This window comes from Carassius auratus, chromosome 30 (genome assembly GCF_003368295.1).
Source record: "Carassius auratus strain Wakin chromosome 30, ASM336829v1, whole genome shotgun sequence".
Lineage (NCBI taxonomy): Eukaryota > Metazoa > Chordata > Actinopteri > Cypriniformes > Cyprinidae > Carassius > Carassius auratus.
The window spans coordinates 29765253-29783599 of NC_039272.1; the positions used below are offsets into that span (position 1 = coordinate 29765253).

The 18347-nt window shown below is 36.0% G+C and overlaps 2 protein-coding genes across 7 annotated transcripts in view; one reads left to right on the forward strand and one right to left on the reverse strand.

Annotated features, from left to right (window-relative positions):
* The first annotated feature begins 808 nt into the window (after positions 1-808).
* Positions 809-11170, forward strand: LOC113049915 (zinc metalloproteinase-disintegrin-like batroxstatin-1). The gene is made up of 22 exons (XM_026212658.1): positions 809-959; positions 2473-2561; positions 2641-2714; positions 2899-2977; positions 3069-3145; positions 3521-3716; positions 3991-4053; positions 4401-4472; positions 5109-5278; positions 5468-5549; positions 5990-6120; positions 6256-6433; positions 7034-7123; positions 7573-7768; positions 7854-7956; positions 8046-8202; positions 8361-8441; positions 8657-8747; positions 8843-8951; positions 9038-9107; positions 9224-9310; positions 9892-11170. The coding sequence occupies exons 1-22, from the start codon at positions 812-814 to the stop codon at positions 9919-9921; spliced, it is 2373 nt and encodes a 790-aa protein (XP_026068443.1). The 5' UTR covers positions 809-811; the 3' UTR covers positions 9922-11170.
* A 519-nt stretch (positions 11171-11689) lies between these two features.
* LOC113049916 (serine/threonine-protein phosphatase 2B catalytic subunit alpha isoform-like) overlaps positions 11690-18347 on the reverse strand; it is a 39141-nt gene continuing 32483 nt past the window's right edge. For 4 of the 6 annotated variants that reach the window (XM_026212659.1, XM_026212661.1, XM_026212664.1 and 1 more), the window contains 2 exons: positions 14183-14209; positions 11690-12929 (listed from right to left, as the gene is read on the reverse strand). In XM_026212659.1, the coding sequence (XP_026068444.1) occupies positions 12766-12929; positions 14183-14209 (191 nt within the window). In that variant the 3' untranslated portion in view covers positions 11690-12765. The remainder of the gene's footprint in view (positions 12930-14182; positions 14210-18347) is intronic. The other 2 variants (XM_026212662.1, XM_026212663.1) reach the window with 1 other exon arrangement.

Consider the following 18347-nt stretch of genomic DNA (forward strand, 5'->3'; position numbering starts at 1 on the left):
TATATTCAGCTGGTAACATTTTGAGAATTAATCATTACATTGCATGCAATGTACAGTATATAAATCCAAATCATTCTTTGTCAGTTTAAGATTTAATTGAATAAATTGTGTAAACAATCTAAAATATATCTTGATAACAAATGCATTGCAAATTGTATGTACATGAAAGCAAGTGATTAGATGTTCTGTGTCTGGTAATGTTTGCAACACTTGCAGTTTCACTAAAGTAGGACTTCCAAGGTAAAGCCTATATATTTGCCTGTTTGCAGCCTGAAGCTCTTTAAGTTTTAGTGTTAAGAAAAGAGACAGTGGCCTTCAAGTCTTATCACTGTACATTAGATAAAGTAACATTTCAATTAGCTGCTAATGTGCACCAAACTATTTGCATTTTACATTTACCTATCAGTATAACAACAATTTGGAAAAAGGAAAATGAGTATCAGATTGTGTCTGAATCATGTGTACAGTGGTGTAAAATAACAGACCTGTTTGACTGCCTCACCTTGTTTGACTGGATGATTCATTAGAGGTGTTTCTTTTTTTTTTTCTTTTTTTTTTGACTAGTGAATGTTAAAAAGGCAAGATTTTCTTGAACACACAAGCAAATGTCTCTTGAGTGATCAGTTTATGGAGCAGTTAAAAAAAGCCATTGAACACTCATACACAATCCTTCTATAGTGTCTGTCAACACTTAAGAGTGACTATCACTACGTCAAGATCTGTCCGTCTATTTCCTGCATTCTTTTAACACAGGGGCGTGTCCAAGCATGTCACTAAACTTATATACCTCTGTGTCATTTCCTCAAAGTGCATGTGTAGAGACTACACAACACTTCATCTGAACTATAAAACTTTGCTTAACCGAAGGATCCTGTTTCAGTTGTTCTGTACACTGACAATGGCCAGAAGACATCTGATGTTGTGGATCTTGGCTCTGTGTCTTTCACTTGATCCCACAGGTAAGATACTGGATACACCAATGACTTTGCTCCACAATGACTGATTAACTTATTATCTCTGCACTGTTGTGCACTCTTCAGCTGTAATACTGCACTGCGCTGACTAAATCAAAGAGGTCGTGTATTGAAAGACTGTACATTGTATGTGTTATCTTTTAATTGTATAGATCCATGGTATTTATCTTGATCCTTTACTAAGTCAGTTAAATCACGCAATTCAGTATTTGCCCTGTGTGAGATAAAGGTATATTTATATCAAACGTATTGTTTATATTAGTGCTGTCAAGCGATTAATCGTGATTAATCACATTCAAAATAAATGTTTCTGTTAACATAATACATCTAATCTAAATATATCTAATATATAAACATAACATGTTTTTGTTAAATATATACAAGCATGTGTTTGTATGTATGTATAAATAATAAATATACACAGTACACACTCATATGTTAACAAAAACTATTTTGGATGCGATTAATCGTTTGACAGCACTAGTTTATATTATTTTAAAACAGTATTGTTTTACATCAGGTCAAATCATTACTGCATATTTAAGATAATGTTCCCAGGGAAACATGAAGTAAGTAATTGATATGAAATCACTGGTAACACGTTAGATCGTGTTGTCTGCGTATTACATGTAAATATAACAAAATACAGCCAAACCAATATCAAAACAGTATGATAAATAGTATTATTAATAAAAAGGCTCATTAACAAGCATATTATGCATCAGTATTAATTCAGTACTTAACTATTATGAACCGTTGTCAATTATTTTGTTTTATTTAATCTCCTTGTAATTTGTTGGGCATATAAGACTATTTGATTACATGAAAGGGCTGAAAAAAAAAGTACTAGCTGTTACTGGGTAGTTTTATTATTATTACAGCTTTGTCCCTTATTTATCCCTACAGTGCATTTAAGTATGTGACTAATATGTAACCTTTAACTAAAAATAAATATATACCTTTAAATGTACATATTAGTATAATACATATTTGAAACCTTTTGAAAAGGTGACAGCTTTCATCCCATCTGTACTTTTGTACCTTTAAACACTTCAGGTTCAATAACAACAGCACACACTTTGATTGATGCATTTGCTTTGTATCAGATCTGAGGCGCAGTGTTATCGCTGATGTTGAAGCTACACCCTAAAAAAATAGCATATCTATTCTTCACAGAGTCTAATTTGCTAAACTGATCAAACATTTGCTACTTTTAAAACAAGAACATGAGCTTACCATTATTTTGCCCTGGACAGAGATTATTGTCTACCGATTTTGCTCATAAGATTAAAGTAACAGATAAGTCTGTTGGCAGTTATCACCTAAACCATCAGGTTCAAGTATACACTTGTGCTTTCACTAAAATATTTGGATCATTAAGAATAATTCTGACATCTAAAAGTCTACATCTGCATGCTATATATATATGACTGTAGGCTTGTATGACTAACCTGTGATTCAGCGTCTATAATTCCCTCTGTTTGTCAATCTGCTGTAGTCGGTCACATTCCTGAACTAGATGGAACAAAGGTGTATGAGATTGTCCGACCAATCAGATTACATGCACTACAAAAAAGAGACTCAAAGGTGAGTTCCCATCAACCCACCTCTAAATTTCATGTTTAAATATTTTAATCAAATTAAATGTTCTTTTCATCCCCTGCAGTCAAGACCTGACACAGTGAAATACGCTATGACGCTGGGTGGTAGAGACATTGAAATGCACCTCCAGAAAAATGAGTAAGTCTGTCTTCCCAGTGACTCTTCTGTCATCATTTTTTGCATGTCCGCTTGTTGTCATTTAAAAAGTTCCCCATTGTCAAAGTCAAACATTTTAATGCCATCAGTTCCCACATTACAAATTGTGATTTGTCCATTAATGAGTCATTTGTTACTGATCTGCGAAATGTGTGTTGGTCAACAGTGGCCTACTGACGAAAGACTATAGCGAAACGTTTTACACTGAAGATGGGATGCTTGTCACGACCACACCTGAGGATCTGGTATACCACAAGCAGGATTACTAACATATGACATACATCACATTCAATCCACAGAGTGAGAGATTTATTTAATACTCTTTTTTTTCCATAGGATTTATGCTATTATCAAGGGAAAATAGTCAATGACAGCAAGTCATCGGTCAGCATGAGCACCTGTGATGGATTACGGTAAGGAAACACAATTTTAATAGACATTTCCTCTTAACTTTTACAATGACGCATTAACTTGCTTTAACAAAAGTACATCTTTAAAAAGCTTCTTTCTGCTTTAAAAAGCTTCTTTCTACAATCTCTGCTGCTTTTACTAATACTGTATTCAGTCAGTTTGTTGCCTCAAGCACGTTCTTTACCTTTCTGCAGTGAACAGAAGTTACAGCATGATTTGCATTTTCTGCTTGGATAAATGTGGCACGCAGTCTACACATGGTTGCCCAAGCACCCTTGATTAAGTCACATCTTTTGCCAGTTGCTTTGATTTCACTCTGTAGCAAGGCCAAAAGAAATTACAAAAGACACCGTGCCCATTATGAGTTTTCTTCACAGAGGCTATTTCAAAACAGAGGAGCAGAGGTTTCTGATTGAGCCGTTGTCTGAGGATGGTGATGGTGACCATGCTGTCTTTAAGTATGGAGATGTAAATGAAGAGACGCCTAGAGTGTGTGGAGTCACCAACACTACTTGGGACGAGAGAGAGGAAGGCGCTCCTCCACGCATTCTCCCAAGTCGTTCTCGTTCCTCAGTAAGATTGTCTATTCATTTACTTGAGCATTACAAAAACAGCAAAGTTAAAGTTAAACCACAACGATAAACCACATTCAGACGGGTCATGTGATAAAGTCTTATTCATTGTTCTGCAAAGTTAAAGAGACGATCGCAATAAATTGCAGAAGTCTGAAGTTCAGAAAATGTCCCAGATTAACTTAATATTGTACAGTACATGCACTAAATTTCACATTGTCACTGATATAATTATCTGTTCTTTATTTTCCATCTATTTGCTTCCTCTCGATCAGGGGCCAACTTTGTTCCAGCAACAAAAATACATCGAGCTCTTCCTTGTGGCAGACAACCGCGAAGTAAGACCTGGAATCAAATGCACCTTAATGAAGAATAACTAATCTAAAAATTATTCACAGATAAAGGTTTTTTTATGTATTCATTTTTGGGTACTCTGTGACTATCAGATGATATATGACATTCTAATACAAAATAATTTAAATAAAATAAAATCCTTGGCATAAAGCAACATGCGTTGTATTTTGTCCTTGTTCAGCATTGTGGTTTTTATAGAATCAAACTGTTCCTAAATTTGTCACAGTACATTTAAAAACACTGATGCTAACAGATTTCTCAAACTGTTTCCTAATAGAAATGTGATTGAGTGACGCTTGGATTCATCATTCAATATTTTGTTCCCCCTCAGTACAAGAAAATGGACAGCGATCTTCAGAAGTTAAGAAAGAGGATATTTGAGATCATCAATTACATCAATAATGTGAGTCACTGATGATGCATATGTTATAAAAAAAAAATCCAGCATGCCAACATTTATAGATTGTACAGTATATTGCAACTACAAACTGTGATGATAAAGATTCTTGAGTGTGATAATTAATCACATGACTAGATCAACTAAAGATCTTCTGATGAGTATACTGATTTAGTACTTCAGATAAAACTATTTATAGTGTTGCACTAGTACAAAATGTATATATAAAGTCCAAACAGCTAAAAACCTGAGCTTTGAACTCAATTTAAAAGCTTTTTTTTAAAAAAGCAAGACAATGGTATAAAATGTGTAAGTAATATTTAAGATTTCTAGATTTATTGACAGACACGGTCTATGGCATCCTTGCTTCACTGAACACAAAATATGCAAATCACGCAAGATAACATGGCTCAAAGATTCCCATAAGCTCACGAATCAGTGTCAGTATTTTGCATACAAAATACTAATTTTAACAACTAGCTTATTGTACTATGTTGATTTTTTTTATAATACAATTTGCCATTTAAAAAGGTATGTTATCATGAAAAACAACTCACTAATGGTTTCAGACTTTTGGACCTCACTGTACACAGTATACAATAACATACAATTCTCTTCTTTCACCCTTTTCTTGGTTTGCAGGCATATAAAGAAATCAACACATTCATCGCTCTGACTGGATTTGAGGTCTGGACAGATAGCGATAAGATAACGGTTTCTTCTGTTGCTGGAACAACTTTAGACAGCTTTACCCAGTGGAGGAACAGTGAACTCGTAACGAGACAGCAGCACGACAACGCTCAGCTCCTTAGGTCAGCTCTCATGTGGGGAAAATACAATTTTGTTAATCAGCTCAGAACTTCTCCAATTCTTTGTCTGCTTCAAACTGTTCTACTTAAATGGTTTAGGAACTGGAACCAGACTTTAAACACTAACTAAATGCAAACCAGCAGGATCTGTTGAATTTGGATTAAACATTGATTTTTTTGTCCTTCTCTCAGTGCAATCGACTTTGATGGAGCAACTGTGGGTCTAGCTTACATTGGAACTCTGTGTGGAGGTCTTTCAACAGGGATTGTGCAGGTATTAATATTCGCTCATAACAAGTCGCAAACAAATTTGCCAAAAAATATGTAATGAAACTTGCATTGATGAAATTAAATAAATAATGGGATAAAATTGCAATAAAAAGGGGAATATATGCAGAAAACCAGTATGAAGATGGATTTAGGGCGTTTTATTAATTAATTCATCAAATGCAGACAAATAGCCTACATCTGCATGTTTTTAAAAGTGAATAATTTCACAATAATGGAGGAAGAGAAAATATTTTTTTACCATATGGTCTTGATGTGGTGTATCTCTTCTTGCTGCAATGCCTTTTTCTTTACTTGGTGCCAAATTAATCTTAATACTTCATCATAATATAGACTATATTAACATTTCAATTAAAAATCTATGTTTTTGTCAATGCTAAGCATGGACCTATAGTTTAAATACTAACTGTTTATTCTTCTTTAAAGGATCACAACTCTAACGCTATAGCAGTGGGGGCTACTATGGCCCATGAGATGGGGCACAATCTGGGCATGAGTCATGACAGCAGCAGCTGCGTTTGTTCTGATGGCACGTGTATTATGACAGCTGCTCTCAGGTACTTACTGTGTACCAGTTCATTAGCTTAGTATTATTGTTTTCAAGCAACTTCTGCTGTAATGTTATATTTTGAAATGTATGGAGAGTCAAACCAAAAGTTCCAAGCAAATATCACTGCTCCATATCTCCGCAGCTATTTCATCCCTCAACACTTCAGCAGCTGCAGTACTAGTAGCTATACAGACTTCCTGAACAACAGAGTCCCACAATGTCTTATGAACATGCCCAAACCAAAGGAACTGATTCAGCCACCTGTATGTGGAAATGGATTTGTGGAGATAGGAGAACAATGTGACTGTGGAACAGTGCAGGTAAGCGGACTACGGTTTCTTAAATGTCTGAAAAATGTCAACAAATCTATATAAAGTAAGTAACTCAAAATATCAAAGAAAAGTAAGAAACAAACTTATTTGTTGAAAGGGACTGAAAAATGTACATTTAGAATGACATTGGAAGACCCTAAAATATACTCAACAAGTCACATTTTTATTCTGTCAGAGTCAAGATAATGTCAAGACATGCACAGACAATTCTCAACAGGAATGTTTTCCAGAACGCTGTACTCTACATTTGACCTCAGATCATTAAATTAGTGTTGTGTTTGGTGTTTTGGTGTGCTTATGGGAGGAGATGGAAATCTATCACTGCAGTGTGAAACTAAGATGATGCAATGCATGTATTTATTTCTACAAATCGGTTTATACATGCACTACATTACTCATCTCTTCTTTTTGGCCAGACATTTTGTACAATGGACCGCATACTTTTACTGAATGTTCATTAATTCATTGTTTGGCATGTACATGTCTTTCCAAGAGCTTTTCTAAATTCTCAGAACTAGTACTTAAAATACAATTTATTATGTTCCCAGAGCAAACACATAATCGTTGTCTTTATTTCACAACCCATAGGAGTGTACAAACCCATGCTGCAATGCCACCACCTGCAAATTAACAGAGGGCTCACAATGTGCAACTGGGGATTGTTGTGAGAATTGTAAGGTAAGATTCAAAGAGTTGGGCACCATTGCCTTTCTTTGTGGAAATGGAATACGTGCTGCTAAAGGTCTCATGTTCTTGGAGATTAAAAGATTAAACAAAACAACAGATTAAAAACGGACTTACCAAACTTCGCTGAAAGTGCGTCTCAACGTTGCTTCACTGTGGTTTTGAATGCCGCTCTCCTGTATCAGGCAGTGATTGGAGGAAAATTAATCAAGGGGCGTTGCCTCTCATGAATAATTAATAAAATCAAATGACGCTTTTCCGTGGGTTTGCGTATGTCACATTTCAGGCTTTTTTATGCGGATGAAACGAAATAGTTCAAAATATAACCTTAATTTAACAAGAAATACATTCAAAATAATGAGTCAATCATTTGAAATGTCAACACCTCATCCATTTATAGGCCTACTGGTAACTACCAAAATGTTTTTCTTCCTCTCCATCAGATCATGTCAGCCGCACATGTGTGTCGTCCGAAAAACGATGACTGTGATTTGCCCGAGTCATGCACTGGAAAATCAGCCATGTGTCCTGAAGATGTCTTTACAGTCAATGGAATCCCTTGCAGTAATGGGAAAGGCTATTGCTACAATGGCCAGTGCCCACAGAGAGAGGAGCAGTGCATTAAAATGTGGGGTCCAAGTGAGTACAGTGTTAAAAAAATTTAAAATTAGTGTTGAGCCCCATATGACTGTGCTAATTTTTCTTTTTATTCCAATCAATGAAGCTGCTGTGCTGGCTCGAGAATATTGCTATAACCAGAACACAAGAGCGGAATACTACGCCTACTGCAAACGCATTGGCAATACATATATTGGATGCCAAAAACAGTACGATTTTACATTTATCGGTCCAGCCATTAATTCCTTCACAAATCCCTTCACTGTCTGATCAAACACGTATTTTTGTTTATCTGCAGAGATGTGATGTGTGGAAAACTGTTCTGTGAAGGCGGAAATGGAAATCCCAATTATGGACGGCTAGTACAATTCAGCACTTGTAAAGCCACATTCTACGGCGATGCTAACAGCGATTATGGTCAAGTCGATACTGGCACCAAATGTGGGGAAGGAATGGTAAGACTGGTATCTAGATACATGTCAGTTATTTCCAAACTTCCTTGTAGTTCAGTAACAATGAACTCCTTCAGTCACCTCTAATAAAAAAGGAATTTAATAGGTTTGCTATCAGTTAGCATTACAATTTGACACTCATGATGTGTTTGTTTTCTCAGGTTTGTAACCAGAACGAGTGTGTTGACCTAGAGATAGCTTACAAAGCAACAAACTGCTCTGCCAAGTGCAGAGGACATGCGGTATGACCCAAAATATGCCTTTTATCGAAGACTAACTTCTCGTTTCCTCATAAAATGAAACATAGATTAGATTAGATAAACCTTTATATATATATATATATATATATATATATATATTTTTTTTTTTTTTCAGCTCTTAATATAATACCATACATGTAGTACATCAGAAGCTGTAACTTGTTTTAGAATAATTGATGTAAGTATATATGCTACAGGTTTGTGACCACAGAAAGGAGTGCAGATGTGAATCTGGATGGCTGCCTCCAGATTGTGTAACACAAGCAGGAAGTGAAGGTTCTTCTAAAGGTAGACCACAGATACGAACTGTATTCCAAATAGCTCATATTCTTTTAGTTTTGAGGATCACAAATATTTTTTTTCTTGCCTCTTTGCATTTCTAGGTGTGACAATAGCCATTATCGTGGTTGTCTGTATCCTGATTGGGATACTTCTAATTGGACTCTCCATCTTCTTTTGGAAGCGCAAAAAGAGCACGCCACATTCATTTGGGTAAGAGTATAGGAAACCAACACTTATACACTGGAGGAAATCAATAAATCAAGTGCATTTAATCAATGCTGCCGTTTTTCTAATAGCCATCAAAGGCAGCAGAAAGTTCATGTTGTGGACATCCCTGACAACAGCCATAAGTCGATACCAACTCCGGTAACTTACAGTCACATCTAATGAAATTTTATCATCTCATTTCACAACAATCACACCCTTTACCAAAGGAAATATGAAAGTGTTATCAGTTTTTTTGTGATTTCTTGTGGCTACAGGCAATAAGACCTTCAGCACCTCCTCCACCTCCACCCTCTTCAGATAAATCCAGAGCTCTGCATAATGACTTCATCAGTGCACGACAGGTAGCTAAGCTGACTCTACATAATGTGTAATGATGGATGTTAACATCAGTGTTTAAAGGAATAGTTAATCAACCTAAAATGAAAATTCCTAACGTTGTTTTAAATCAATTATGACTTACTGTCTTCTGTGAAACCCATACATGCAGCACTTTTTTATTTTTACATACAACAGTAGATGTGATTTCACAGTAGATTTCCAAAATGATCATGAAAATGAAGTAATCCATGTGACTTGTGTAATATTCATGTCCCATGAAGAAATGCAATTTACTCAGAAATTGCTAGTGAAATATTATTTACAGTTTAACAGACTGTAATTAATTTACTGAAAATATAGCCTTAAGAGTTTGCTAAACAGCATTCAGTGTGTAGAATTTTTCTATTAAAAACAAGGAAGAATTTGGGTACTTTATACCTTTATGCTTCCCTAGGCTAAGAAAATTTGGATGAAATTATAGAGACTATATTTGAAAAATATACATTTATTTAAAAGAAAAAAAGAGAATGCATTATAATTAATTTAGAAACATAAGAGCCATTTTTCTGAATATTTCGAGCCTTGTTAATTCTCTCCCTCGCAGGCCCTTAGACCACCTCCTCCAAGGGTGTGATGTCTAGCACCTGTCAAACCTCAAGAAGTGAACACACTCCAGCACACTCCAGAGCCTGCAGACTGGATAGTGTGTTACCAGCCTGAGGCTTGGGAAACTTTTCAAGAGAAAAAATAAGCCACATGCTTTGCAGAAATATGAGACCAACACACCTAAATGAATTTTACAGCACATAAAAGATTTTCCTTAAATGACAAGAGGAATTTTTTTTGTTTTTAACCGAAAATTAGATTTTTAAATTTCACTTTATTTATTTGTACAGTCTGTTCCTTTAGAATTGAGCCTACCTTCTGTATAGTGAAGATTTTTATGATTTTCAGTCATCAAAAATAGTCGACTCACTTCCACAGAAAACTCACATTAGAAAACTGACTTTCTAAAGTTTATAAAATTTCACACCCTCTGTAAATTCACCATCTCTGTTAGATTTGATTCTTTTCTAGTTTTTCATTGCAATGTCAATGTCTTTTTTTATGCATAAAAAATTTGATTTTAAATGCTTTAAAAAATTTTACATTACTACTTTTTCGTTTTCTATTCATGAAAATGTATTTTGTAAAATGCAATGTAAATGTATATATTTGCGTGTTGAATTGCATTTAGATTATTGTTTTTTTAACCAACTGATTAAAAATCAAGAAAATATGACCAAACTTGAGGTCCACTGTAGTTCAGTTTTTATTCGTCTTCTTAACTGATACATCTACATAATATCAAGAAATTTATGGTACCCTCGTGTTACAAGTTCTTGATAAAATGGTTGTTCAATTAAATCCCCATATTGTATTTTTAATGATGCTATATCGGAACATAAACACTCTCTGAGTATGAAGGCCTAATACTCAACATTTCAACTCTTGCAAACTTAAACTTCCTCATTCGTCGGTTAGAAGTTCACATTGCTAGTATACCAAGACCAGCTCTAACCCTGTTAAACCATTCTAGGAAAACATTAGAACTGATTCCACATCAGCTGCTTAATCGCAGTACCTCCATTGGTATCATTTGAAATGCATGCAAATAAATTTTCCTTTTAGAGTCCACAGACATACTGCACTGGTTCGATCCTGCAAAACACACACTTCAGAAAATGCTGTATTTTGAAGGTTGCACTGAAATCACATTTATTTGTCATAAAAGCTGAATTCAAACATCTAAAGAGGAGCACAACATATTGGTCATATAATTCGATTTTGGAATGAAAATAAATCCGTCTTGGGTGAAGAACCAGTCCAGTATCAAAAAAAAACAAAAAAAAACAATTGGTCAAAATAAAACGCAATTTTTTACAAAATGAACTGTTGTCCAAAACGTACATTTCAAATGCTTCCAGAAAATGGGGTGGGTTTCTCATGTGCATAGCATCAGACATTCAACACCATCGCAAACACCTGATTAAACCTGCTTTCAAACCAGATGAACTTGCTGCTCCTGGTAAAATGAACAAAAAACGTGCATTAAAAGGCTTAACGCACTTCCTCTATATTCTCTTGAAGTTCTGTATCTCAGCAGTAGGTGGAGACATACAACATTCCATAAACCTGTTAAAACAAGCAGCCATGTAATAGAAAACCTCACATAGTGTTACAGCTCAAACCACCAAGTCAGTTTGTGACACGTTTGTCGAGCTCGCATGCTTTGTTAATGTCTCAAGCACAAACTGGATGAAATCGATAGTCTGTACGAGCAAAAGTGAAGACCTGGAGGACATTCTTTAAAGAGAGGATACTCAATATTAATGTAGGTGTTCTTTATTTACAGTGACTTGTGTTTAGTGCAATATTCCTCATTACCTCCCCATCACATCCTAAATTAGGGATGGTTAGAGCTCTGGCAGTGAACTCATCACAGAACAACAACAAAACAAAAAAAGACTTTGGCTTTCGAGTCGATCAAAGCATCTTCACACGTCCCACATTGGCTGTTACAAGTGTACATGAGCTTATACTAACGGATTTCACTGTATTTAATAACTCGTCTATCATCTTTAAGAAACAGCAAAAAGAGAAGAGTGGCAGACAGAAATGATGGAAAGTGAGCCTGAGAGACTGTCAAAAGATATTTCTAAAGAGAATGAAATAGCTTCAAGTACAGATGCAGAAGTAAGATTACTTTTCTAAGACATGCTTTGTTTTTAGAATCAAACAACTTCTGTTTAAATCAATGTTATGGCTGCTTGCATGTGTTGTCACCTGGCTATACTTGGACATAAAAATGCTAGTTTTTCCAAGTAGGAATAGACACATGGAACCCAAAGCAGCTAATATTTTCATTTAGTCTGAATCTCGCTTGAAACGGAGTAATATTAAAGTTTTACTTTCATAGATATAAAATAGTTTTCAATGAACCTACAGTTGAACTTATTTCCTTTAGGTTTGTTTAGTCTTAATATAATCCCTTACAAACATGCTTATTGATAACATGCATCAGTATATTCAGTCACACCATCCCTTGCCAAATACATTGCGACATACAATATTATAAAACTGGGATTAACTAAATCTGATCTGTGCAGCATCTTAAACCCACATCTCTGCTCTCGAGTTACAAAGCTGTAGTTTAAAGGTTGACACATTGTGACTGTATACCTGTTTTTTTGCACACTTTCAAATCAACTTTTAACATGTTGCTATCAAGTACATCTAATACAATTTGTTTAATAAATAAAATCTCGTGTTTGTACTTCGTTGTAAGTGATTTCTCTCCATGTCTGTGGAATGATTCCTCTCCACATCCCAGGCCCTCCTCTGCAGGATCCAGCAGTTGAGGGGTCTGTCTTGTGGAGAACGTGGCAGAGAAAGGAGACAATGCTATGGAGGAGAGGAAAAGTGCAAAATCTCCCTTTTACACATTCCTGTCAGTGCCGTTTTTCTCGTTGGCAGCTTTAACTGTGGTACCGTCAGGTTGCTGGCCGTCCTTGCGAGGAGGCATCCGTTCGTTTATTCGGTCCAGGCCACGAGCTTCTTCGAAGTTGCGGATTTTCCGTGTAGGAGAGAAGCCTTGGATGGCTACCGGGGAAAAAGGAAAAATAAATAAATAAAGGAAAATGAGGTAAAAAAAAAAAAACAACAACAACATTTTGAGGCAAACGGTATGCCATTTACTAAAATAAGTTTACTTTGGGCATTCGCAGTGATCAAAAGTCTATTCATCGAATGATTTAACCATAAAGGAAATGCAATTGTAGTACTTTATAAAATTGACTAAATTAAAATCAAACATTCATGTTACATGATACGCTACACCAAATGTTTATATAATTTGACGTTTCATTTGTATTGTGTTTATCACAGGTCATATGTAACATTTTAGACATTTTATTTATATTGCGCAAAAAAGAGAGAAAAAAAATGCACTATTTCCAACACCCTGGTAAAAAAATGCTATGAAGTGTCACTTCAATATTCTTAAGAAATATGACGTTACATATCCCTCGCACTTTACACCACAAAAGAGCCGAAAACTTATTTAACCAAACCACATGCATGAACAGGAAAGCTGAATCTTGCACAACTAACAGGCTTATTACGTCCAATGGCATTTCTAAAAACACCAGGCAACTGCCAAGGTGAACCATGACCGTTTCCAGTTGGCAGAGCAAACACCAGTAAAAATGGAGATGCAGCTGAATTTAGAAATCAGGTCAGCAACTCGAGTGTCTTGCTCTGGCACACTTAATATATCACGCCAGAGCGTTTGTTTGGGTTTGTCTGCACAATAGCTTAGCCTCCGTACATTACAGCAGCGGGCGAGAGTGTTACAGGTGAACGGGGACAGACAGTCTATAGTCGTAATGAGATTATAATCTGAAAATGCTTGGTGGAGGAAGGTCTTGGCCTCTCTGCCAATCACATGGCAGCATGGGAATTAGCGCACACTAGCCAGAGCCGGGACTAACGGTCAACAGGCAACAGCTAATTAATGAGGTGAAGCAGAGCCTCATTCCCTCACTACATGGATTCATCATTTATCATTAAAAAAAAAAATACAATTATCGGTCTGGGCCCCGGGGTCATTTCAGGCTCTTTTGTAAAGTCTGAATCTCATAAGGGAAAGAAATGCCTTTATGAAACGTGAACCGCTGTGTTCAATTCAATTAGTTGGTGCAAGGATACAGATTTTCCATGATTCGTTTTAGACACACACACACACACGCACACACGCACAGACACTGAGGTGAACAGCAAGGCAAGAAAGAGACACAAAGAGGAAGAAAGCACAGCATATAGGGGCAGGAGATGACACAGTACTGCTAGCGTACCTTGACCCTCCTTTGCTTCTACGGTGGCTGTATTAGCAAGCGCAGCAGGAAGTAGCCCAAAATGAATGGAGAGAGAGGTTATATCAGTATGATTATATCACATCCCAAGCATATTAACCCCACACACCACAGCAATGCAGTCATATTAGTCGTTAAAGAATCCAACAGTAACATAAACAGTGCACAGAGCAGTTAGTGAGGAAAAAACTATTAGTTCTTTACAATCAGAGTGACTGTTAGGGCAGTATCACTGAAATACACCTTCAGATGCATCTACATACATTTAGGTGTAATTTCTGACTTGCCTATCAATCAATATTGGTTAATACTACAAGATACACAAATACTGACACATACGATTAAATGAATTATATTATCATTTTAGATTAACTATATTTGTACATATATTTTCATAACATATAATTATAATTATGTGTGTGTATCTCTCTCTCTCTCTCTCTCTATATATATATATATATACACACACACAGGCTTGGGAGGGTTACTTAAAAAATGTATTCCGTTACAGTTACTAATTACTTCATAAAAAAAAGTATTCAGTAACGTAATCCAAGTAATGTAACTGATTACTTTTAGATTACTTCTGGATTACTTCAAGGTCAAATATATATATTTTTTTTAAAAAAACATTTATTAACTAAGAATTTCACAGCCCTGAATTAATATATATGTAAAGGACTATACAGACATCTAGTGCATGGTATTGGTATTACAGAGTATTTTGTTTAATTTTCAAGAAAATAGGCTATAATAAGAAATAATTTTAAGACAATGGAAATGTTTCTTCAACAGGAAAATAGAGAATACAAATTCATTTTTATTCCAAGCAAATATAGTAAGAACTGAATTTTAGGACAATGAAAATGTTTCTTCAACAGGAAAATAGAGAATAAAGTTTTTTTTTTCAAGGAAAATATAATAAGAATAATTTTTAGACAATGGAAAATGTTTCTTCAAAAGGAAAATAGAGAATACAAATATTTTTTTTTTCTCTTTGCAAATATAAAACTAATTTTAAAAGTGTAGGATTCAAAATTACTGCAAAGTTTAACCCTGTTAAAAATTGCAGTTAATCTTTCGGCAGCATTTGGCATAGGTAAATGAAGACAATGTGCATTCTACGGACCCCGGGACGTCACCTGTAGGAGAAAAAAAATCAATCCTTCCCCTCAGTTTATAAACCGTACTCACGAATTCATAAACTGTTCACTCGGTTTAACACATCGTACCAACGGATTAACAAACCGTGCACATGAATTCCCAATCCGTGCGCTCAGATTTTGTAAACCGTACCCTTGTTTTGAATCGGTACCCACGAATTCATAATCCGTGCGCACGCTTTCGCAATCCGTTCCTTCGGATTTGTAAACTAACACGCATTTGTGGCTCCACCCCCACCGGCAGATTCATTTCTGTTTATTAAAGGGGGGCTGAAATGCTCGTTTTCACTCAATATCCTGTTAATCTTGAGTACATATAGAGTAGTACTGCATCCTTCATAACTCCAAAAAGTCTTTAGTTTTATTATATTCATAAGAGAAAGACAGTCTGTACCGATTTTTCCCGGAAAAATACGATCGGCTGGAGGCGCGACGTGTGGGCGGAGCTAAAGAATCACGAGCGCCAGTAGGCTTTTGCATTGAGAGCATGTGGAAACTGTGACATTACCGTGAGGGAAAAACCATCATCCAAAACAAACCATGGCTTACAGTCAGATTCAGCCGTTTATTTATGATCCAGAATTAGATCCCGAGGCTGAAACTGAACGAGAGCAGCAGCAGCAACTACTCGCTCCGAGCGGGGCTCTAGTCCGGGTCTCCGATGGGAGGCGGACACACTAACAAGGAGGCAGAGATATTTGAAGCAGTTTTACTCACCGCCTGCGGTTCCAACACACGATCGTGACCCTTTTTCGTTGGGATTGCATTATCCTTAAGAAATAAACGATATGCAAATCCGTCGTCAAACTGGGCCTTGTTTGTAAAACAAGCATCTTCGAAATGCAGGGAACAAACAAAAACACTTGCACAACTCCGTTGATGCTCTGTAAAAATAAACTCCGTCCACTGGTCCCTTAATGCTGTTTTTTCTTTGGTAATCTGTGCAGGGTTGTCTTGCCCTGGCAACCAAAAACACACTTCTTTTGTGACTTTTCACTGATCAGAGCGAGAGCGTCGCGAATCGCTCTGATCAGTGAAGTCTGTTGTGCTCTCAGTGCTCTGCTATACGGGAGCGCACGCTCTTCCGGCAGAAGTGCCCTAGGACCCATATAAGGAAATTCCGCTCCATCTAACGTCACACAGAGCCATACTCGAAAAAAACTTTCCGAAACTTGTGACAAACCAGAAGGAGTATTTTGGGAACAAAAATACTCCTTCAAACGTACAACTTAATTTTTGAAACTTTGTCCATGTTTAGCATGGAAATCCAACTCTTGAACGGTGTAAAAAACTCAGTATGCATGAAAAAGCATTTCACCCCCCCTTTAAACATTCTTCTTCATAGTATCCAATGAGTCCACGATCAGCATTCACAAAATAGTCTTCTTTTTAGTGTTTATTTTACATTAATCACCAAAGGATAAGACACAGCCACCTGTGTTTTATGGCCAAAAAAATAAACGTTAAATAGAAGGAGGAAATAAGCGTAAAAAGCAATACAACACAAATAATATACCAGTTATGTTTTCATTACTTTTCTCTCTAACTGAATGCCATGTTATTTTTGGCCTAATTATTTAACAATAACATTAACAGTGAAACATCCCAGACAGCAAAATACTCCGATCCGGATCGGTTTTCAAACCGGCAAATCTGCACAGTCACATCCGTTTCAGGGCTGTAACATGGATCCAGCCCAGGTGCGGTTTCAGTGGGCGGGAACTACAGTCGCAGAGCGGATCTGGGCCGTGTCCGTGGAAACGAGCGCACGTTTTTTTTTTGTTTTTTTTTTCTGGAGTTCAGAACAGGAGAAGAGTCATTAATCAAGCTGCGCTTAATATAGTGTTATTATGCCAAAATACTGATTTATGTAGTTTTAAAATGAAATCGATGTAATCCTGAAAGTATTCCCCCTTTTTTCAAAATGTAACTATAATCTGATTACTATGTTTTTTGACGTAAATGTAACGGATTACAGTTACTTGATTTTTGTATCCTGATTAGGTAACGCCGTTACATGTATTCCGTTACTCCCCAACCCTGTTTGTGTGTGTGTGTGTATGTAATATATATATATATATATATATATATATATATATATATATATATATATATATATATATATATATATATTTTTTTTTTTTTTTTTATAATAAAATATTGTTTTCAGACTATATGGTTATAGTTGGAAATGTCCTATTGTTCTAAGGAAGATGAGGTCAACAACTTTGGTTTCTTTAATATCCCTTTCTGTTCTGCAGGTCTGGCTGGCTTGATGTCTGACCCACACAGACAATGAAGCTAGCCTCTTAAAGGTCACAGAATTTTTTATATGTATGTACTTCAAACAGTGACATCCACCCACTGTCTACCTCTGATTTCCCTCTCTCACTCCATCACTACTCACTTGCACAAAGTTCCCTACTGGCCTTTAATGACCTTTAGTGCTGAACACCTCGCCAACAGATTCATCTACTCAGACAGACAGGTCAATCCAGAGAGTCATGATGTGGCTCTCATGACAATCAGCCTCTGATTGGCTCTTTGATTCAGTCTCTGTAGTGCAGCTGGCTAAATCACATGGCTTAATGTGAGCCTTCGGGGAAGGGCTTTACACAGCACATAGACAAATAATCAGTGTAAACATTGCAGTAGTTCAAGGTGGACAAGAGGATGTAACAGGTGTTCATAGTGAAGAAAAAAGCTTGACTGTGTTGTTTGTATAATAATACAATATATTAATTAAGAAAATGTAAGCCTATTTCTAAGACCATTAAAGTTTTTTTAATCGAGAAATTTTAATGATAAACATTTCCCACCATAAATGCTCATGACTATCTATCTATCTAGATATCTATCAAAGTTTTAGTATCAGTAAGATTTTTTTCAATTAATACTTTTATTCACCAAGAATGCATACAATTCTTTCAAGACTTTAAGACTTAAAAAAAAAAAATGTAAATGTTGTTCTTTCTAATCATCAA

Bases quoted from the DNA above. Each gene is read 5' to 3' on its own strand.
- LOC113049915 (XM_026212658.1), top strand. From the start codon at position 812: ATGTGTAGAGACTACACAACACTTCATCTGAACTATAAAACTTTGCTT. The intron at 7,769-7,853 runs GTGAGTACAGTG...CAATCAATGAAG, and splicing joins CATTAAAATGTGGGGTCCAA to CTGCTGTGCTGGCTCGAGAA. The intron at 8,952-9,037 runs GTAAGAGTATAG...TTTTTCTAATAG, and splicing joins AGCACGCCACATTCATTTGG to CCATCAAAGGCAGCAGAAAG.